Raw genomic sequence first — 23,268 nt, 5'->3', positions numbered from 1 at the left:
TTACATAAATACATACTTTTGTTTGGCTATATTTTACATTACGTTAGTTCTCTTGTATCATAATAATAACATTCATATTTTAAATCATTGCACATTTGTAATGTATGCATGTAATATAATTAATTGTTGTATATATTTTTTTAGTGACAAATATTTGCAAATAATAATGTTAGATATTTTTTAATATATTTTTATTCATCACTATTTGTATTTATTTGCATTACATATCATTTTTAACTGGCTTTCGCAAAGAAAGGTACTAAATAGATATACATTTTTGCCGTTCTTTTCAGTATTTTTCTGCAAGCGCACTATACAAGAATACTATGTTATACATATATTGAGTTTATATATTCGTTACCAAATTTTCGAAGTCTTTTGAGTATTTAATATTTTATGTTTAGATTATTTCGCGATATTTAAAGTATTAGTCTGACAATGTTAAATATCGTATTTTTTATTATTATTAACTCGGTTATATATTTAAATGCACTTCAATTTTCATTCAATTTTTTTATTATTAAGTATACAGGTAACCCTCCTACAACGCGATTAATTGGTTCCTGAAAAACTCCGCATTGTAGGAAACTTTTTTTTCCTCCATTTTTCCTTTTCTTAAACAATATCACGCAAGTAACATTTTAAAGTTTTCTCAGCCGAATTAATTATATTAGACCTTTCATCGAATAAAAAAAATTTATTTTTTCAAAGATATTTTTCTATTTGTCTATTTCAATATAATAACATAAATTAATTCCTTTAATTAACCAGCAAAAAGCAATTCATTTATTTAAATAACATAAAACTAAGGAAAATAAAATCTGGGAAAAATAGACACGGATCTTCAAATCTACATATTTCAGAGGATTTTAAATCTCAACCTTCTACAAATCCGCTTCCTCGTCCTCGCTTATTATAATTTGCTTCAAACGTTTTGCTCTTGGTCGTAGTATTTCAAAATCCGAGCTTGACCCACTATCACATCGATCCGGTTCAGCTATTATTGCTGGTCTTAAAAAATCTTTTATTGATGTCTGCTTTGTCCTACTTCGTAAATCTTTATAGATTTCCTGGTAGGCAGATAAATCATGTTCAAGATTTCTTTTGAACATTTCTGCTCTACTATTTAGAGGATCGTTTTCCAAAACATAATCTTCCAACTCCTTCGCCAGATTTAAAAGTTTCTCCACACTTTTTAGCGAAAAGTTTTTGATTTCGGTGTCAGAGAGGTCGTCAGAGCTTTCTTCAATCGATAATGCTTCACTTGTCATTGCTGCTAAATCTACTTTATTTAATTCGTCGTCCACAACTAATTCTCGAATATCAGCCACATTTATTTCGTCAAATCCATCGCCTTTTATTACGTTTGCCAGTCTCACTACGTTTTCATATTCATCCTCAACGAGATTAACAACAGTTTCCTGTACTACAACCTCTAGCAAAAGTGCTTTCCAGCAAGCTCTCAGTGTTGATTGACGAATGTCTTTGAGTGATTTGCCGACGATTTCACAGCAATCTAAAATTGAGAACTGTTTCCAGACTTCTTTGACCGTTATATTCAATGATTCTATCTTCTCTAATATTAATTCAAATGATTTGCGTATGTAGTATGCTTTAAAGGTTGATATTATTCCTTGATGTAAAGGTTGTAATATTGATGTAGTATTGGGCGGTAAAAACTCAACTTGAATATTTGGATGACTTAAATCAGTTGCATGAGCTGGTGCATTATCTAAAAGTAGCAAAACTTTAAATGCCAAGTTCTTTTTTTTTGGATAGTTTTCTACGTCGGGAACAAAGCAATGATAGAACCAATCATTAAATAGTTTGGCAGTCATCCATGCTTTTTTGTTCGCTCTCCAATACACTGGAAGATTGTTTTTATTGTTTCCTTTCATGCAACGTGGATTTAATGACTTGTTAATAAACATTGGTTTTGTTATAAAATCACCAGATGCATTACTGCAAAGTAACAATGTTATTCGGTCCTTAGAAACCTTAAAGCCAGGAGCTCCTCTTTCGTTCCTCGAAATAAAAGTTCTTGATGGCATTTTTTTCCACCACAAACCTGTCTCATCAGCGTTAAATATTTGATCTGGCAAATAACCATGTTCTTCAATAATTTTTATGAACTGTTCAGGATATTTATTCGCCGCATCAGCATCTGCGGATGCTGTTTCACCCTGAATTTTCAAATTGTGTAGAGCATGCCGTTTTTTGAACTTTTCAAACCAACCTTTGCTAGCCACGAATTGGTGGTTATCTTCGTCGGTTGTTGATTGTCCTGTTTCCTTTAAATAATTGAATATTTTTAATGCTTTCTGTTTAATTATATTCCCATCCAAAGGCAACCGCTTTTGCGTCATATCTTCTATCCATACCGTTAGCGATTGTTCCATTTTTTCTATTATCTTCGTCCTTGGCCGAGAAGTGATTTTTGCGAGGACCGATGATCCGAATGATACCGAATTTCTAATTTTATCTTCGTTTTTTTTATGGTTCTTATCGTGGACTCGTTTAATTTAAAATGTCTAGCAACATCAGCTATTCTCTCTTGATTTTGAATCCGATTCAAAATTTGAATTTTGGTTTCAATCGTGATAAACTTTCGTTTTAATGATGCGTTTTCCTTTGCTTTTGGCATTTTTATGGCCTAAATTACAAATTAATTAATTTAAGTTATAAAAAAAGTTTAACAGAAACTCACCGATTATAAAATCTATTTATCTTGATTTTTACAAAATTATTATTATACGAAAAATGGTTTCACAAACGTTTTAAAATTTGTTTCAACTCCTCTTCACGACTTACTGTGAATGACTAAACCAAATCAAATTTCCAAAAACATTCTCAAGAGCACTGTTGCCAATTTAGCTCTTTCAGAGCTAGATCTAGCTCTTTTTTTTGCTCGTTAGCTCTCAAATATTTTTTTTAGCTCTTAGCTCTTTGTTTAGCTCTTTTTTTTAAATTTTCTAGCTCTTTTTAGCTCTTTTTAGCTCTTTTTTTGAGGTGTTTTAGCTCTCGTTACTCAGAGGGAGTTGGCAACAGTGCTCAAGAGTTAATTTTCGGGGAAACCCCTTGTTTTATCTAAAAACGTGTGTGTAAATGTTTGAAAAAATTGCGGTTTGCAAAATTCCATAGTGCATACAAACATTCAAACACTTTTAGTATGTACATATGTATAATACAAACATATTATTATTTCTTTATGAGACTACGAATAATAGATATACACATATACACAAGTAATTTTTGATAATTGTGTGTTTATAGAATACAGTTTATAGAATATGTATTTAAAAAATGCTTAAAAATCGCGTTGTAGGAGTCGCGTTATAAGAAACATTCCGCAATTCGCAAACCGCGTTGTAGCGAAATCGCGCTATAGAAGTACCGCGTTATAGGAGGGTTACCTGTATGTATGTACATATATTTCTTAAATTTTTCACACCTCAATTAGGTTTAGGTATGTGATAATTAGAAGCGAAAATTCTTGCATTCACGAATATATTATACGTGTTATACATGTGTACTAATATCTGCTAAAATAATATTCAAATCAAGGGTAGAAAATCAGAAGTACCACAAAAAAAAAAACAAATGAAGAAATACCCCTAAAGATAGTCTAGGTCAAGAAAACACTGTCAAGTGAATTTCAACAATAAAGTACATACGCATAGGCCAAACAAAAGGAGGACACCGCTTCGGAGACATTTCGTTTCAGACCCGCATTTTCCTGGGGGCTCGCGTGCTGTAGAAAAATTCAAAAAATGGTTTAAGGACCACCAATACAAAATAAGCAGCTTCAAAAGTTTTAATTTATTGTCATAGCAGTAGTTGTTGTTGGGTTAGGGAGTTTTTGTTACTGTAGTCTGCGGCTGGCTAGTTGGCGGTCGCCGTAGCCGAATGGGTTGGTGCGTGACTTCCATTCGGGATTCACAGAGAGAACGTAGGTTCGAATCTCGGTGAAACACCAAAATTAAGAACAGCATTTTTCTAATAGCAGTCGCCCCTCGGCAGGCAATTGCATACCTCCGAGTGTATTTCTGTCATGAAAAAGCTTCTTATAAATTATATTGCCGTTCGGAGTCGGCTTGAATCTGTAGGTCCCTCCATTTTGCGGAACAAGATTAAGACGCACAGCACAAATAGGAGGAGCTCCGCCAACTATATATATATATATAGTCCGTGGCTGGATAAGTCAGATTCCGTCTTCTGATACCTTCTAGGTCTCAAAACGCAATAGTCTGTTCCACTCTAAGCTATGTACGTGAATGTCTCCTGATCATTATTTTCCTCGAAGTCAAGATTCGTATACGCGTCATTTTAGTGAAGAATGAGCAACGCCAAAAAGTTTCAATCGCAATGGAGACCGAGCATTTTTCATTCGATTTTCTATTATTCTCATGAGACAGTTCAAGGTGACGTTGCATAAGTAAATGTGTACGTGAGTAATACAATTTTCTTTAATTCTCTTTTTACACGATAGATACGTTCCCAAAAAATTCGTTTAAAAAGAGAATTAGGTGAAACCAAGCTTACACATTTTAATTTATTAAATATGTAAGAAATAAATTATTAAACCGAGTTTCAAAAACTTTTCCTAAGATTAATTTAACGCTTCGTACATGCGTCGAAAAATTTCACTCTATTTGCTCAACGAGATTCAAGAAAATTTAAAAAAATATTGAAAATCGTGTTAACACAAATCAATTCGTGTAAAAAAAAATATTTTCTTTATAATTTCTTTTGAATCAAATTCGTGTAAAAAGATAATTAGGTGTAATATATTTTCCTTTCAAATTATCCAAGATTTACAGATTTATTATTGTTATACTTTGACGTTATGATAGGTAATTTGAGTCAAGTTCAATAAAGCGCGACAGTTGTGTTTTCTTTCTAGGATAAGGGTTCCCCCATTTAGTTTTTCTAACGCAGAAGAAATCTCCCATTTCTTTTCTGCCACCACCAGCGGGTACCTCATCAAACATTTTCATAACTGGTGCTATATTATGACGTCATAAATCTCGTCATTTTACACTATATTAGGGAATGACTAATGTATCCAATGTGGCAATCAGCAGCATTTCCAAAAAAAAAAAAAAAATTGGAACGTCTACGTGATCTGAATCGCCCGTAAGTATTTGCGGCTATTGACTGTACCTCCAGCGCCATGGGGACTGTTTTATTCTGGTACAACAATAACCAAGAGAATATATCGAAGAAATTTAAGGCCAATATTCATCATTGAAAGCTTCCACCACAAACGAAATAATAAAAGTATCTTACTTATATAGGCGCCTGCAATTCGCCACTTCTCTGCTCGCTATGGCTGGGCTCTGCTCACTTGGCGAAAAATTTGCATTTGAAAGCAAAAGCAAAATTATCGAGCAAGATTCGCCGCTAGAGAGTACAGTTATACTTCATAAAACTGGTATAACTGACTATTTTCACAAACAAATGTAATTTTTGGCAGCTCTTTTCCAGCACTACCAATGTTTATTTATACCAGTTGTTTCATCTATTTGCCACTTGCTAATGCTTGGCGAAACGAAGATGCCTTATCTATTTCTATCTTAAGAATTTGTTGTTTCTATCCCATTTCAAAGATAGAGAACTTTTACTGGAACCCTTTACATTAGACGACTAATGAAAGTTTACGATTTGTTATACCTCTTAAAAGAACATGAAGATATATGAAAGCAAATATAAACCGGTGTTGCGATCCGTCTGATACGGTATACATGTAAGTACCGTTACCTAAGGCGTACCTATTGGCTACTGTTTATTGTATTAGTTTGGACTTGTTCCATTATTTTTGCGCAAATGGTTTGAAACTGTTTCATGGTCGATCTACAGCCTTCTACCAGGAAAATAATGGATTTCTTTTTTCCCAAACTAATATTTTTGTAAAAACAGGATCAAGCAATTCAGACGATATATTACAGCCATCGCATCAATAAAAGTTTACGCTCCGTGGTAGATATTGGAAATTAAATTAACTCTCCGTTAGGCACCCGGGTCTGGCCAGACTTTTTGGACTTTGGACGTAAATCTAACATATTTCCATCATAGCTAACGACTTGAGCTTCCAGGCAGCTTCCTAAAATTTAATTATCTATCGATTTATGGGTATAACCTTATAAAAAAGAGTCCTCGAACAGGACGAAAAAAGGAAAGACCCGGGTGCCCAATCGAAGGATTTAAAAAAAGGTGTCTAATGGAGGGTTAAATAACTTTTAAATTTTTGTTTTGTGAACGGAGTCATGTACAAACATTATTCGTCTTCTCGATTTAGTTTTAAAGTGAGCTATGAAAAAATCTCAAGGGATCAGATAATTAAGTGTAGAACGACGGAAGAAGTATTACAAGTTGGAAATAATATTCAATATGGAAGACAGTTTTAAGCTCCTGTGTTACATATTTAAGGCGATTACAGCAAATTAAAACGAAAACTGCCCATCAATCCAGACATTTTAGCTACAAAATTGCAAGAGAAGCAGGAATTGAATGTTTCCGAAGCATCTGTGGTTGAGCATATTGAACATTAAAATCTCAATGAAAAGTCCGAACTTTTTGGCACGAAATGCAACTTCAGTAGAATAACTATCCCCTAGATCATATCAATAAATTTTGTTTACTTGTAATTTAGTCTATGAATACATAAATACGGACTAATAAAGCAATTAAAAAAATGAAACCAAGTTAGAAAACCACAAGTTCAATGCAGGGACCAAAAATGACAGTTATCTCGGATTTACAATTTGAAAACCAGTTCTGAAATTTAATGAAAAAGTTATTTCATAACAGTTATTAGTAAGAAATATTTTTTCCGTGCCGATAAGAATAATTAAAGAGCTAAAATTTATTTTTTCAGTGCAATAATTATGAAGTAAAGCCTACAAACCGATAGTTTGCTGGAAGGACGTGATAACATAATTTTTTTAGATAAGAATGCAGAAATAACCAGTAGCTCTTCTTCTAAGTTGTGCCAAAAATTCATGGCTAAATTTTTATAGTAGGCGCTTTCAATTCGTCACTTCTCTGCTCGCTTGACACACAATTTGCATGTGAAAGCAACAACAAAGATATATTTTCAGCTGAGAATGCATTCCATTAATATGGCGTAAGATCAATGTGGCATTTCTTCCAAAAATGGGCAAGCAGTCCAAGGAAATTCCCAAATCGTACAGACCAATTAGTCTTCCTTTTCTTCTGAAAACTATGACAAGATTAGTGGATCTTCATATTAGGAGAAGTTGGGAACAACAACACTACTGCATTAATTTTAGTTTAGGAACCTCAGCGAAAATTTTATCGCTTCAACTTTGCGAATTCTCACACACCTGGTAATTGTTAGTTTTTAGTCTACAGTCAACAACAACATTGAGAAGAACGAGACACAAAGGGTGTTTCATTTGACAGACCATAAGCATCACAAGTAAAGCGTTGAAGCAACAAATGTTTGTATGAGCCGGTCTTACTAATACTCATTAAGTGCTTCTAAACAAATGCAATTTTTGGCAGCTCTTTTCCAGGACTACCAATACATGGTTTTTATAACGCTTGGCGAATCGACGATGATGGAATTCTTATTATATGAAAATGTGTTTTTACTTTTACTTAGGGAGGCAAAGTAAATTAGAAGTCGGATTTTCTCGAAATTTGTCAGTTAACACGTTTTTCCGGAAAATGAACGATATGTTTAATGAGTTTTATCTAGTTCTGATTTGTATATTCATAAACCTTTGAAATACAGTCTAAAAATAGAGATACTTGAATTAGTTTTAAACTTTCATTTGTCGCCTAGTGTATATTTCGTGGCATTTTAAGCCCAACTTCTGACTTTTCTTTTATGATACTCGTGTATTAACCTAACAGAATAACAACGTAAACACAGCTGATTAGCAGTTGTGATTACCATTTGATGTTAATAGCAAAACTATCGAAATGGGAGTATTTAACGAACGGTGAATAAAACACAGCTCTAATAAGTATTGTCGATTTCTTATTGCAAACAAACAACGAACAGTTAAGGGACGAACAGGAAAATAATTGCAAAGGGTGATCAGATAGGAGATACTTTTTCCAATAGGGGTTTTTTGACAGATCACGTGATTACTGTCAAATTAAATACATATTTTTTCAGCATTCATTGACATTTCATCATGGAAAGACTTTACAATTGCAGTACGAAAATTGACGCTCTATGAAAAGTGTTCGTCGCGCGCTCAGGCCAACAATGAGATGAGAGAACTCAGCAATAAGCAAAATTGCCGTATTTGACCTAAAGAGCAACCCGAAGCTAATCAAGAACAGCCATTAGAACCATTGAAAACAACCGTTTGGTGCGGTTTATGGGCTGGAGGAATCATCAACTCATATTTTTTCAAAGACGAGGCTGGCGCCAACAGTGAATAGAGAACGGTATCGCGCCATGATAAACGACTTGATACCGGAAATTGAAGCCCTTGATCTCCACAACATTTGGTTCCAACAAGACGGCGCTACTTGCCATACAGCCCGTGAAATAATGGATTTACTGCGTCGTCCTTTCGGTGAGTAATTTATCTCTCGTCTCGGACCAGCGCATCAGTCGCCAAGATCGTGTTATATCACACCTTTGAACTTTTCAATTTCAATTCAATTTGTGGGTGTATGTAACGTCTAAATGCTTTGTGGTGTTAAAATTCGATTGAGGCATTTCTAGGCCAATATTGCTAAAGTTATTCACGAGATACCGACCGAAGTCCCCCAGCGAGTCATTCAAAATTGGTGTTTACGGATGGCCGAATTACGGCGCAGTTGCGGCCAGCATTTGAAAATATTTATCTTTAAAAAATAAATGTCATAAATGGTTCTACGCAAATATAGTAAAGATCGCCCAATCAATTTGAATTTTCGATGCTTTATTTCAATTTAAAATCCGATACCTCTAAATTGATCACCCTTTATATTCGGCTTAGAGAGAAAAACGCGAGTCTTCATAATTTGTTTGTATTCTCTAAATTATATTTATTTATTAATTTTAAGGTTTTGTTTATAATTTATTGCTGCATTTGTATTTTTTTCGTTTAGCTTGATATTTGTATTTGTATTTTTTATTAAATGTATTATTTATGCTTAATCGTATATTAATTGCCAAATATTAAATAATTAAAGATAATTTATTATTTAATTAACATAACGTATGAATTGTTTTTTTACAAGCGTACAATATCTATGTGTCTGTATATATGTATGCATATGTGTGACACGTTTCGCATAGTAAACAAATGCGAAATTCAAGAAAAACTATATAAATAATAACTCTGCTAAAAATTGGTTGCAATAGTCAAAGTATAACATTTTATATATAATATAATTCAATATATTCTTACTCGAATGAGTGCGGTGTATGTTTGAATGTATGTACATACGTAAATTAGTATAGATCGATTCACTTTTTCTTTCTAAGCGGGGTGTAATATGAGTAAGCTGCGCGCTTTGGATAATTGGCGCATTTCCGCACAAACAATGCTCTTAGTTTGTTTTTTGTTTCTGTTTTTGCAAAAAATCACAAGGGCACACACCCTACGATCTTGCGCGCTTTCATAAGCTCCGTTTGCAAACGCAGGCAAATTAGAGCAGCAAGGATAAACATATTGTATATGCATGTATGTATGTAGTATGTATGTAGAACTTGCACGAAAATGTGCGCGATTCGTAAGTAAAAAAGAATAATAAAACAAAAACAATCTTAGACTCCCACCACCAAATGCAAACTAACATTTATGGGGAGTTACTAAATTCGCCAACTACGAAAAAACACAGCACTACACTGATTGCGGAATTTGTTACTTGTTATTTTATGCTTTTCATTTTAGTTTAGCTTAATCTTACTTTCGATTTGAGTTATTCGTACATATGAATACAAGTATGTACATACAACGAAATCGTGGAATCCAAAGTTGGCTGTTTAAGGCGCGTTGGGAGTTGAGTGACGCCGAATTTTCAGAGAAAAGCGCGACTATTATTTTTAGTTATAGTTTTAATTTCTTTTTGCTTTTAGGGTTTTGTGGTGCTTAATACATAACTACTAACAACGACTTTAGCCACTTAAATAACAAACATATACACATACATATGCATGTTTGTATGTTGTAATGTCTAGGGTAGAGTGTTTCAAATGAATTCGTTAATGATTTTTGCTTTTTTAAATAAAATTTAGTTAAACATGCTTCAAATTTAATGCTTCGAATTTTAGATATCACTAAACTTATGTCAAAATCGTCCACCCCAATAGATGATCTTATTGATTAGAGTTCATCAAACTTTTCTATGTATTTAATTGTTCATAATTTTTGGTTTTTCGAAAATTATTTCCAAATACTTTACCGATTAGTGGATATTTATTTACAATCCAATGTATTCATCGGCATTACAATAAGCAACTTTAACCCTCAACCCTAGAATTTAATAAAAAAAGTCAATTGAAAAGTTATTTGTTTGATTGCCGTTAACAATGTTTTCTGGGAGAGAGCGGAAGCGCAATAAAGGGAATGGCCGATAACTATATTGGGCTTACATGCATGTAGGGGGTAGTGTATGTGTGTGGGAACGAGGGTACTAGGGTGATTACACGCACATTATTTAGGTTAAAGTATAATATAATACCTTAGCCTAAATCATCGTATTTTGCTTGCACTTGCAATATAATGGTTTTTAAAATTTTTTTCTTTTGTTTTGTTTTTTCTTCCTATTATTTTAATATCTGCTTTTCTCTTATTCTGCTTGCTTATATAATTTTTCACTGTACTCTTTTCACTCACTACAGCCAACCGCTGCTACTACTTGGCTACAGTATTTTCGCTGATTTCATTCACTTATTTACATCAGTTGCCGATCTACGCCGATTTGCCGCTTGCTGTTGTTGTTGCTGCTGATGTTGTTGTTGTTGTTTGGCTACCTTGGCTATTGCCGAAATGAGTTGTTGGTTTAGATTGGTGTTACCCGTTGTCGTTACAGTGCGCCCTGCAACCTGTATGTGCTGTTGTTGCGCCTGTTGTGGTGCTTGCGCTGAAGCTACATGCTGTCCTATTATAACCGTTTGCTGTTGTTGTTGCTGCTGCTGTTGCTGCTGCCCGTGATGTGTTGTTTGCGTTTGCGAGGCAGCCGTTGCAGTCACTTGATTTAGTATACGTGCGTGTTGTTGTTGTTGTTGTTGTGGCGTTTTTATCGTCTTCAATTGCAATTTTTGCGTCGACATCACAATAGGTGTGGCAGTTAAATTAGCGGTTGTTGTAATGGTATTTGCATTCGATACTTGAGGAGAGAGCAAAAAAAAAAGTTTGAAAATTAGAAAAAAGCAAAATACTGGTTTTAATGATAATAATAATATTAAATCCCAAATCAGGGTTTGAGTAAAATAAACTTTTTATACCCGATGCATGTTTTAAGTGTGCTATTTTTTGGCTTCTAGTTTCTGTAATTTGACAAGTATCTGTTTTAACTATTCCTATTAAATAATTCTGCCATGAAAAAGCCGATTCCAAGCCAACTATACATCCAAAGATGTAAGAGTTTAGACAGCGATTTCGCGTTCTGGTAAGAGTAAGTATTCAAACTCTCTACCTCCTTCTCGCTTCTGCAGCTGCGAGAGAAGTCATTAGAGGAAAACCCCAAAAGTTTCCCATATGTTCCCATTAGGCAGTGTCTGGTAATGATACCACCCACTGTACTAATGGAAGTCCGGTCTAGATTGATAAGAGTCCTAGTTCTGTGCTCATTCCTTCTAGGCCAAACCTATCTAGCTAGCTCGTAAGTGGGTTCAGTGCTCCATCTATTGTTGGCTTGCACGATGTAAACTAACCTGATGCAAAGCTTCCTTGAGGATAAAGGGGTGCCCACACATTGGGCAGAATTTACTGATTTTAGAACAGTTTCCCTCCTAGCCAGATCATCCGCAATAGCAACTAAAGTTCACTTGAAAAAAGGATTCCCACCTTCCTAAAAAGTTTTTTCTAAATGTTGTTAATAAAAAACATACAGAGAGTTTATAATTAAAATGAATATTTGATGGTAACGTGAACTCTAACTTATCTTGTACCTATGACATTATATTCAAAATGCAAATTTAGCTTCAACCAAAGTCAAGGCGCATTTATTAGCAAGGTGAATTAAGTACTGAAGGTGGGGTCGTCCCAAAACAGTTACTTTATTTTTCGCGATTTTGACAAGTCTGACGTCAGGTCCCTTACCAATACAAAATAAACGAACGAAACAAACAAAAGGAGGAAAAATTACATGTTTGTGAAAATTCAGTGAATGGCTTGGAAATATTGTCATTTGTGAGACTTAAACTAAACCAACTAATGAAAATGAAGTGACGTGTGTTAAATTGTGAAAGCACAAACTAAATTAATATAAATCCTCCAAATGCAGTTTTTTGAGTTTTTATGCGGAAGAAGCCGTCGCAAGAAAGTGTGCGTATAATTTTTAGTTTTTGGTTATTTCCATAGCTTTCGCCTACTCTGCCTATTCACAAACAAGTAATTCTCGTTCCTTTTATTTGATTATTCATGGCTTCTGACAACACAGCGAATTCGGAAGACGCAGCCTTGTATTCTATCGCCCTTGATCCATTAGTTCATGGTGACGCCAGACTAACAACAATGTTTTGTACATTAGAATGTCACGACAAACGAGAATAGAAAAGAAACGGACGAACTGCATTGAAGTCAGAAGCATGCAACGATAGCGCGAATGGAACGGTTTTTCGTCATTTCATATTGTACTGACGTCCTAATGTACAAGGTGAAAGAAAAAAAAAACACATCAGCTGGTTTACTGATATTACTTTTAAAGGACATTTCCTTATTTGTTTATATTATCCCGTTTGTCTTTTTTGTACTTGAAGTAACATTTTGAGCTTGAATCAGCTCCACGTTCAAAACTCCTCGAGAAAAATACCAAACCCAATGTAAAGTAGTGGATCTCCTCTACTTTTCTTATATATATATTAATAATAATAGAATCAAATATTTGTTTGGAAACATAAGATTGATAAGACAATAAACTTATAACAAATGTAAAAACTCAAACGAGGATATTTAAGGAATGACTAGGTTGTTGTTGTAGCACTTCACTAGGCCTGCCATGCGGTCACCGATCGTCTAACTCATCTTATGGTAGGCCCCGGAAACGTGCTGTTCCGGCAGGTTGGGTCCCGAGGGGGAGTAGGGTTTAGGTGAGTGGGTTTAAGGCGGCATGTGAAGAGATAGTTAGTACATTTCTATGGCAGCCGGTTCTACGTTAGCGGAATGACTCGGGTTTTTCCCCGACAAGAGCTGCCGCCCCAGTAAACTAGTACTGTCTAGTGTACCGTATCCCATCCTCAATCTCTCGTCACAGGAGCAATCCCCTGCAGCGCGTTTGCTCCAAATACTTCTCTTCAGGGCTGGCGTTGAACCCAACCCTAGACCAGAGGTATTTTACTGCTGCATCTGCAACAAACGGCTCCACCTGAACTCCATCTCGGTTAGGTGTAACAAGTGCAACGGGTGGTACCATCTTAAGGTATGTGGCCCTGTGTTGCTCCCGAAATCAGGCGGTCCCTGCCTCAACGGCGCTACCGCCCTCAGTGCCGGCACTTCAAACTGCCGCCACCAATAATATCTCAACGGTAAGGAGCCCTCATGCGCAACACAACTCCCCCAACGACCCACAACACTCCTGCTCCTATCCCAGTGCGGGGACAAACCAGCAGCTCTTGGTTCCTCGCACAGTATGCTCCGTGTGTCAGACCAGAGTCCCTCGGAACCTGACAACAGTCCAATGCAATTTTTGCAATGGCTGGTGCCACTTTCGGAGGTGCTCCGGCCTGCGCACCACCCGTGAGTGGACACGCGACTGCGTTGTCACCTGCTGCAGAGCTCTGCACCCGCAACCGCCCTCTGCGGCGCGGCCGTCTATCAACGTCAGGCCACAACAACGCACAGCAGGACCAACGCAGACAACACCACGCGTCCCTCACCCCCCGAGTTACGATCACACTCCCGAGGAGTTTTAAACTCCTACAACTAAACTTCAACGGACTTACGAGTAAGATTGACGAGATAGTCGCCTTTATGAGCCGACATGGTATCCAGATAGCTGCGGTCCAAGAGACAAAACTGCACGCTAGCTCCCCCCTAATCACCAGGGACGGCTACAATGTGCACAGAAAGAATCGCGAGCGAGACCACGGTGGAGGCTTAGCGTTGATAGCGTTGTCAAGGGATAGCTGTCCGGTCAGGCCATGCCGAGCTCGAAATATATAATATTTACATACCCCCTGTCACCTGCTGCCCGGCAGGATATCACCCTGATATTGGTGTGCTCATCAGGGGTGAAAACCGATTGGTAGTAGGTGACTTTAATGCGCATCACAATCTTTGGCATTCAAGCCTGTCAAATGATCGTAGGGGACAGCTATTGGCAAAGCAGATAGACGATCCGACATTCAGCACTGTAAACGACGACGCCCCCACTAGGGTAGTGGGCAATTGTAGCAGGTCGCCTGACATCACAATTGCTAGCGCAGGTCTGATAAATAGCATAACCTGGCGACCTATGCTATCGCTTGCATCAGAACACTTGCCCATTATCATCTCGATCGAGAAACCTATCGACTTTGTTTCCGCGGATAACCGGTCATACATCAACTTCAACAAAGCTGATTGGACCAGATTCGCGGAATTTACTGAAGACATCTTCGCCGCTCTCCCCATTCCCACCGATGTGCGCGCAGGAGAACGCGCATTCCGCAAGGCGATCACAGCCGCCAGCTGAATCAGCTGTTCTGGCGAACGAGCGTGATCGCCTACGCCAGGCCGATCCCGGGGATCCTCGGATAAAGGATCTCAATTTCGAGATTCGGCAACTGGTAACCCGACATAAGTGGAACAAATGGGAAGAGCACGACACTAACCAGCTTTTCAAATGCCCCATCAAACCCACTCATCTAACATCCCTCTCCCTTTGGACCCAACCCGTCGAAACAGCTAGTTTCCTGGGCCTACCGTTAGATGAGCTAGACGAAGACGACCGGTGGGTCGATTCTGGATAAGTAGGGTGACCAGGTAGCAATTTTTGATTTTCGAAAGGTTTGACATTTCAACAAGAATCGTTTTACGCTTAACGAACATGTAGAAAGTATCAAAAAATATTATTGAAATACCGTTTCACTTGTAAATACAGCGATCAGGATTTTGGCTAAAAAATTATCTCCATGGAAAATACCCTTTTTTGGCTGGCCGGCTATGTCAACGAGCAAACTTGCCGTTATCGAAGCAAACACACCGATAAGAATGTTAACCTTGAAATCCAACAGAGAATATCTCATTCCGACAAGTGCTACTTTGTAGGCAATTGAGTGGTAAAGTCCTCTCTCGACGAACAAAACTAACATTCTACAAGGCTCTCATAAGACCCGTCCTAACGTATGGCGCAGAAGCTTGGACGATGATGACATCCGATGAGGCGTCACTTGGAGAGTTTTAGAGAAAGATTTTGCGGAAGATTTTTGGACATTTGCACGTTGGTGACAGCGAGTATCGTAGGCTATGGAACAATGAGCTGTATGAGCTTTACAACGACATAGACATAGCGCAGCGAATATAGATCCAGCGGCTTCGTTGTGTGGATCATGTTGTCCGAATGGATACAATCGCTCCAGCTCGAAAAGTACTCGTTGCGGCACCAGCTGGTGGTAGGAGAAGAGAGATTGGAAAGATCAATAGGGGAAAGACTTGGCTTCACTTGGTGTCTCCAACTGAGAAGAAGCCCGACAAAGCTAACATTTACTGCTACCACGAATGTGTAGGCCAGAATAAAATTTACTGATGAGCAGTAGCATTGGACAGTTTTCCTCATATATTTTTGTAAATAATAAATATAGGTATACTATGTCCTATGTCTTACCATTAATTGGCGTTGAGGCGATTTTTAACGTGGAACCACCAATATTGCGTTGCGTCGCAATCAATTGTCTTTGTGCGCCACTCAGCTGTTTCGTACCCACGACTTGTATGTTGCGCGGCCGTTGCTGTATGGTGCCCACTAATTGAATTGCTGTCTGTTGGCCACTATTGACTATGCCACCACCGCCGCTTCCACCAATTCCACTACCGTTACCACTTCCCGCTGTAACACCACTCACATTTATTGTCGTTGTAGTTTGTTGTTGTTGCGATTGATGACCCTGTTGTTGCTGCTGTTGTGTCACCTGCTGCTGCTGTTGCTGTTGCGGCGACTGTTGCTGCAGAACAATGCTGCCACCTGATACACCACCACCACCACTTGAGGTACGGATTGTTTGAGGATTTAGTTTTTGTACACCGGGACCAACAAATTGAGCTGGAATTGAAAGGGGAAGTACGCGGGTTGTTGTTTTGATTTTTGTTGATTTATTGGTTAAATGAGTTGGCTGACTGACTGATCGGTTGATTGTTTTTATAAATTAATTTGTTTCTTGTTTTCGTTAATAATGTTCAAACATAAAGTATATACATAGAATTTTTGGAAATGGAACGATCTATTTTATTACAAAAAAAAGTTAGTGAAAAGTATGTACGTTAAACACAGGTAAGGAGTAAGAGGCAAGACAAGAAAATAATAGGGACCGGGAATAATACAAAATGGTACCATTTGAATTTGGAGGTTATACTTTTAAGTAAGTAAATTTTCATATACTTTTAAGTAAGTAAATTTTCATATTTACAAAATTATGGTATGTGTGGATAAAAGGTTGGGGAGCATGGTTTTTTTTCTTACAACATCACTATTTTCATCTAAACTAAAATCCATGGAATTATATGTCGATTTAGCGGTCGATGTGCGGCATGATCACAAACAGTATGTCAATATGTATAATGCAAAATTGAGGTTGGAGATGAAAAAGAATTTTCAGGAAAGGAGTGGGACATTTTCGTACGGAAGCAATGAAAAATGCGAAAAGAAAATAGAATTAGTGTAGTTTTGGCAATTACAATGACATTTTTGAAGTATTGAATGGTTTCGTTTTTGTTGGCATTTGTATTTTTTGTACGAAATAAAATTCATAAGTAATAGCACAAAAATAATAAATAACGAATAAATTTATATGCTTAACTTTAATTTACTTTAAATATACTGTCATATATATATATAAATATAGTATATTATGTATTTAAACTGAATAACAATGTATATAATTGGCGATGACACCCTTTGTGGGTGTTTGGTTGAGCTATTCCTCCTACTTGTGGTGTGCGTCTTGATGTTTTCCACCAACGGAGAGATAGATATACAGTTTTATGCCGCCTCCAAAAGCAGATGGTTTTTATGAGGAGCTTTTTTATAGCAGAATTACACTTAGATGTTGGAATTACCTGCCGAGGAGCGGCCGCTACTAGAAAAAACGTTTTCTATCAATTGGAGTTGGGTACCTGGCATTTCCAAATGGTAGCTACGCACCAACTCATTCGGCTACGGCGGCCGTCAGTCTCTGCTACATGAAGAATATTCGCTTTTTGTTCTGCTAGTTATATACCTTCTTCCCTTTTACCGTATCAATAAGCAGATACAAATTTATATGAGTTTTCAAAAAAGTTACGTAACATCTGGTAACTCTGCTGAAAGGCAATATTTTATATTATATATGACAAGTTATGGTGTAAACAAAGGCCAACATATCTCGGTTAAATGAGTGTAAGCAAGGTACATATATTAAATATGATTGATAATTCAGTGCGGCTTTCTTTTAAGGGATTATGATGTCAAAAAATATAAACAAACGAATTTAAAAAAAAAGTAAGACAAGGCTATTTGTAGAGAGTTCGGTAGAGCACTAACACATTTACAGAATCAGCTGATAGGCTGACGTAACTTGGGATGTGTTTAACAAAATTTAGCTTGCGTTAGTGATATTAAAATAAAATCAATCAATGGTACTTTGTTGCTGTCTGAACAACAACTGATTGGACGAGAGTGTGAATATATATGAAACGATTGTGCAAATTTCGGCCGGCGATAAGATTAAGATTATGTTAGTGATATACGAAAAAAAAAAAATCAACACAGTAGATATTCGTTCAACAAAGCGGCCAAAGTACCGCCCACAATTTTCTTTTTACAATAACTAAATAACAAACCCGGTAATCTATCAACCTTGATTTTGTGTGTAAATATAAATTGATGTCGAAACGGAACAACATATTTCATTTTTAACATTAAGCTAAAATTAAAGGTGATGTAAGATGTCTAATTCTCACCATGTGTCAGCTATCTTGAGTTACTTAATAAATCTATAAAGTTCTCTTGGAAAAGCTACTTTTTGTTTAGAGGAAATTCAAAAGAAAAAGTATTTAAAAGCATAGATTAATTTCTTAAAAGTTAGCAGGCAATACTGTCTTTCTGTCATATGCCACAAAACTGTGCAAAAGAGGAGTTTGTTCATGTCCCAAAAAACAAAACGTAAAGAAAATATTGCGTGTATCACTTTTCGGCAATGGATTGCGAGATCGGGCCAGATCGGAAGAAGTCTACTGAAATTTTGCATTGCTGGAATCCTAAGGAACGACTTTTGAAACAAGATACATTCAAATCTCACTTCAGTGAAATACTTTCTGAGGGGCAGATTAAAAACTTGAAGGACCCAACCAAAACAATTCATTGCGCTTAGTGTCATTGGACAGTGTCAAAATTCGTATATGGATTAACATAGGTCTTCTGAGAGTGGGAAAAATATCTTTATTGTGGGAAACATAGTTTTTAAGATATAAGTTGCCAAAGCTTTTGTGAAATGTACAGAAAGTTGCAGTAATTGTTGGATTTAGGATATTTATCGTTCTACAACCTGAAACAAATCATAGCAAATTCGGGAAACATTTATGGTGCCGATACTGTAACAGCTGTTTCCGTTCAGGCATTTTTGATGTTAAAGAAATGTCCAAAATGTCGTTGAAATCACCGAAATAATCGTAGCGCAAACCGGCATGATCGACCAGTCTTAAACCATTTGCGCAAACATTTTACAGAAAAATAATGGATTTATTTTTCCTCCAAACTAATATATGCGACAAATCAAAAGTAAAAGTATAAATAATTCAGTACCATTATTTTCCAAGTACCTTTTTCCAATTTTTTACTACCTTTTCAGGAAGGTAAAGGGATAAACTTATGCCCCTTTTTCCTTATTTCCGAAATCAGTTGTCAAACTTTACACAATCTTTTATTAATGAATCATATACTTTCATATTCTAAAAAAAAAGCTTTTTAAAAACAAAAAACTTCGGTTTTATTTACAGAAAATCGAAATTTTGATTGTGGCCAGCCATTTTCGTTTTTTGAAATCCTTCGATCAAATAATAGATTATGTTATGTTCTTGTTCCGTAAAACCGTTTGATTTTTGTGTTTAAGAAAACCGTGTTTTTACAACTAGATTTTAGTTTAAGGAAAAAGAAATCCATTATTTTTGCCCAAATGGTTAAAAATTTTTTATGATCGCTCTTTAGCTCCTTGGCGATGCTACGACAATTAACATGTCGGTAAACTTCGATTATTTCGGTGACTTGATCGACGTTATGGACATTTTCTTTAACATCGAAAATGCCTGAACAGAACCATTCGCAATTTCTGCGGCCTGACTTGCATTTTCGCCCTTATCAAAGAAAAACTGTAAAATGTACCGAATTATGTTGTTAACTTCCTGTAACTCACAACTGAATGTAACAAATAAATTGTGAAATGTCACCTTGACAACGAGCATAAACTTTAAATTGTTTGAGCGGTACTTTAAGAGATGTCGATCAGTACAGCCATCTACCGAGAAAATAATGAAATTCTTATTCTCCAAACTAATATCGCCAGTTAATACAAAACATTTTTGCAATTTAAAAATAAAGTTGTAACCAAAGTAACTTTCAGTAATGAGAATTTTTTTTTTTGAAACATTCATTTTATTCCCCAAAACTAAAAAAAACTAAAAGTAAAGCACGGAGAAGGCAGAGTCATGGTGTGGAGAGCAATTGGCACAAAAGACAAAATGGGCACATCTTCAAAAATGGATATGAAAGGTGATTTTTGCTATGTGAAGGATAACCCAAGATATTAATCCCATTGTGCACCTGTGGGCGTACATGGAGACCAAGTTACGCGAGAGCCAGTAAGAATAAGGATATATGGAAAAATATGCCGCTCAAAGTTACAGAAAACTTAGTAAATTACTTGACAACAAGTTGTGTTAGGCGCCAAAGGGTGACCACCATAAGTGATGATTATTGTATTATTTTTAATTAAGTATTTAAAAAGTATCTAACAAGTTTCTTTTTTTTGGTCCTCGAAAAGGAGCTGTTTTTGTTTTTCGAAGTTTTGGGTAATAAAACAAATTTTTAAAATAATTTAATTTTACTTATCAGGGCAGGTTGTCTAGGTAATACCTTTTTTGCTTTTCTCTTACAGAGCTGTCTAGCGTGGGGATGGGACCAATCCTGCGCTTCATAAGAGCTACAAAATGTTTCCACAAAGGAAAGTAAATATGGTTCCCGCGCAGCACAGTCGTATCACAACGGACCTGTAAGGACTAAGTGAGTCGGTCGCACAGACCTAACCTACCTACTTATCGAAAAAATAAAAATTGTAATAAAATAGCATTTTTTGTTGTTTTAGCAGCATAAGGATTCCCGATATATATAAAGGAAATGTATGTAGTTATGTAGACGGTTATGTAGAACTGACCGTCGCGGGAACGATAAAACAGCCTTTTAGTTACTTTTGTTTTTCTAATAGCGGCCGCTCCTCGGTAGGCAATGGCAAGCCTCCGAGTGTATTTCTGCGACGAAAAGCTCCTCATAAAAACCATATACAACTGTAGGTCCTTCCTTTATGGAACAACATCAAGACGCACACCACAAATTGGAGGAGGAGCTCGGCCGAACAATATATAGAAATTCTCTCAAAAATTTTGCGCCCAAAAAAGTTGATATTTTCGTTTTTCTATTTTTTGAATTTAAATTTCAGCGCTATAGTATGCAATTTGAATTCAAAAATTTTCTTAAACTTTACTGCATTGCATAAAGGACAACTTACCAATTGGCAACGTTAGCATCGTTGTGGTAGCACCGCCGTTTCCTGCTGCATTCCCTACATTGCTGACACCAGCTCCACCGCCACCTCCGCCTCCCGTCACGGCATTTGTTAGCACCACAGTTTGTGTGCCACCGGCAGTCGCATTACCCCCAGTGGGGAGATTGACAATCGTACCTGTCGGCGGTACCACATGTTGTACATGATTTTGTGTTTGCTGTGTCCCCGTTGTCGCTTGCAGCGTTATCGTATGCTGTTGCTGTGCCGACTGTTGGTTGTGTGTTGAGACAGGAACTGATACCAGTAAACTGCGTTGCTGCAGATGCGGTTGTTGGCCACTGTTATTAGCCCCACCAGTAACGTTGTTACCCGCTGCAGTCCCTCCACCGCCACTAACTACACACGAAACAGCACCACTAGATTGTGTCTGCTGCTGTTGCTGTTGTTGTTGGCCATGCTGCTGTTGAACAGCGGCTTGCAATTGTAACGAAAGCGGTTGCGCTAAGCCCGGTATCTGCACTTGCACATTTTGTAATCCGGGAAAGTTAGCAATGGCGCCCTGCAACAGATTTATACCCTGCAAATTCAGCGTAGTTGTGGTATTGGAGGCAGTTGTTTGCTGTTGTTGATGATGATGATGCTGTGGTGAGGGCGATGGCTGTGGATGTGGACTAGACATAGGTGAGTGTATGGATGCGGCGCCAGCTGGCGATTGTACCAGCGTTTTCGCTAGGTATTGAGTATGCGGGTGGCCTTGTTGTTGTTGTGGTGACATATTCGGTATCGCCGTCGCAACAGCTGCGCTGTTATTGTGCAGGCGTTCAAGCAGTGCTTGATTTTGGGTTTGTGACGACTGTGAATGATCTGAACCGGAAGGTGATGGTGTTGCCGTACCGAGCAGCGTCAAACTTGTTGCGGTGCCTACCGAGTTGGTGGCACTGGTTGGCTGAGGTACAGCAAAACCACTAGCATTCGATGCATTTGAGTCACTGCCCGGCGATGGTGCTGCCATGCCGACAACTATAGCATTTGGCGGCGCCCCTGTATTGCTAGAGTCGCGACGTAATGCATTTGCCAACGTCACACGTTGTTGCTGTACGCCACTGTTGAGTATTTTTATACTACCGCCGGATGCACCGCCTACAGCGCTTACCGTATTCACAGTGCCCCCACCACCTAACGCGCTTACAGTATAACCAAAGTTTGCAGCATTCGGATTCGTCATAATGGCTGGCGGTGAAGCCAATTGCGAGGCGAGCGCAGACATCGACACACGCACCGTTTGGTGCGTCTGTTGCGCTTGTGTGCCGGTCGTTTGCTGCTGCGGCTGTTGGCCGTCCTGTTGATTTTGATGCTGCGTTGCTTGATTCAAATTAACAGCAACCAAATTACCGGCCGCAGTGCGGAAGGTGGTCCCGCCAGCACTGGCAGTTACAATATTGCCACCGCTAGTGACAATATTGAACTTTCGATTAGGATTCAAGAGATTCTGCAGCACTTCATTGTTAGTCTGCTTTCGTTGTTGCACTGTAGTTGTTCCCGCTGCTACGGTAGACGACTGTGATGTCACCTGTACAAAGTTGTCACCGCTTCCAATTGTTTGCTGCAGTTGTTGCTGTTGAGGCGTTGAGGGAGTATGTTGAACCAGTGTGACAGTCTGATGCTGACCGGTGGAAGTGGTGAATGTGCCACTAGCCACAGGTGTACTTGTCATCGCCGCAGGTGCACTATTTAATAAGCTACGTATGGAGGCGTTACTACTACTTTTAACGCTACTACTTCCCCCGCTCACATTGCTACCGCTGCTACTGTTGTTGGCTACAAGTAAAAAAGGAAGAGATTATTTGCATTCAATTTGGTTGGGTTCCAAATACAATTTCGTATGAAAAAATTCGATTGCTTACAGTTTTGTTGCAGCTGCTGTTGTTGTTGTTGCTGCTGTTGCTTTTGCTGTTGGAATTGATTTGCGCTGTTCATAATGTTGGTGAAGATTGCATTTATCGCAGGATTGGTGTGTAATGTCGTTGAATTGCTATTGTTGTTGCTACTGGCAGTACTCTGTTGCTGTTGTGTAGTTTTATGCAAAAGCTGTTGCTGCTGTTGTGCAGTGAGTAAAGGCGCGGCCTTAAGCTGCGCTTGCTGCAAAAAAGAAATATGAATTTCGAATTTGAAATCTTTCTCAA

At 37.6% G+C, this 23,268-nt stretch overlaps 2 protein-coding genes across 10 annotated transcripts in view; both read right to left on the bottom strand.

Moving 5' to 3' along the window:
• Positions 1 to 763: 763 nt before the first annotated feature.
• On the bottom strand, positions 764 to 4,551 carry LOC128860946 (tigger transposable element-derived protein 1-like). Its single transcript, XM_054098762.1, has one exon. The coding sequence runs from the start codon at positions 2,397 to 2,399 to the stop codon at positions 885 to 887; it is 1,515 nt and encodes a 504-aa protein (XP_053954737.1). The 5' UTR covers positions 2,400 to 4,551; the 3' UTR covers positions 764 to 884.
• A 4,439-nt stretch (positions 4,552 to 8,990) lies between these two features.
• Positions 8,991 to 23,268, bottom strand: part of LOC128860944 (uncharacterized) — a 50,819-nt gene continuing 36,541 nt past the window's right edge. For 8 of the 9 annotated variants that reach the window (XM_054098752.1, XM_054098753.1, XM_054098756.1 and 5 more), the window contains 4 exons: positions 22,990 to 23,224; positions 21,089 to 22,903; positions 15,943 to 16,377; positions 8,991 to 11,304 (listed from right to left, as the gene is read on the bottom strand). In XM_054098752.1, the coding sequence (XP_053954727.1) occupies positions 10,862 to 11,304; positions 15,943 to 16,377; positions 21,089 to 22,903; positions 22,990 to 23,224 (2,928 nt within the window). In that variant the 3' untranslated portion in view covers positions 8,991 to 10,861. The remainder of the gene's footprint in view (positions 11,305 to 15,942; positions 16,378 to 21,088; positions 22,904 to 22,989; positions 23,225 to 23,268) is intronic. The other variant, XM_054098761.1, reaches the window with a different exon arrangement.

Source organism: Anastrepha ludens, chromosome 4, assembly GCF_028408465.1.
Source record: "Anastrepha ludens isolate Willacy chromosome 4, idAnaLude1.1, whole genome shotgun sequence".
NCBI lineage: Eukaryota > Metazoa > Arthropoda > Insecta > Diptera > Tephritidae > Anastrepha > Anastrepha ludens.
This window is presented reverse-complemented; position numbering and strand designations above follow the sequence as displayed.

Excerpts from the sequence above, each read along its gene's own strand:
- LOC128860946 (XM_054098762.1), bottom strand. The coding sequence starts at position 2,399 with ATGGAACAATCGCTAACGGTATGGATAGAAGATATGACGCAAAAGCGG.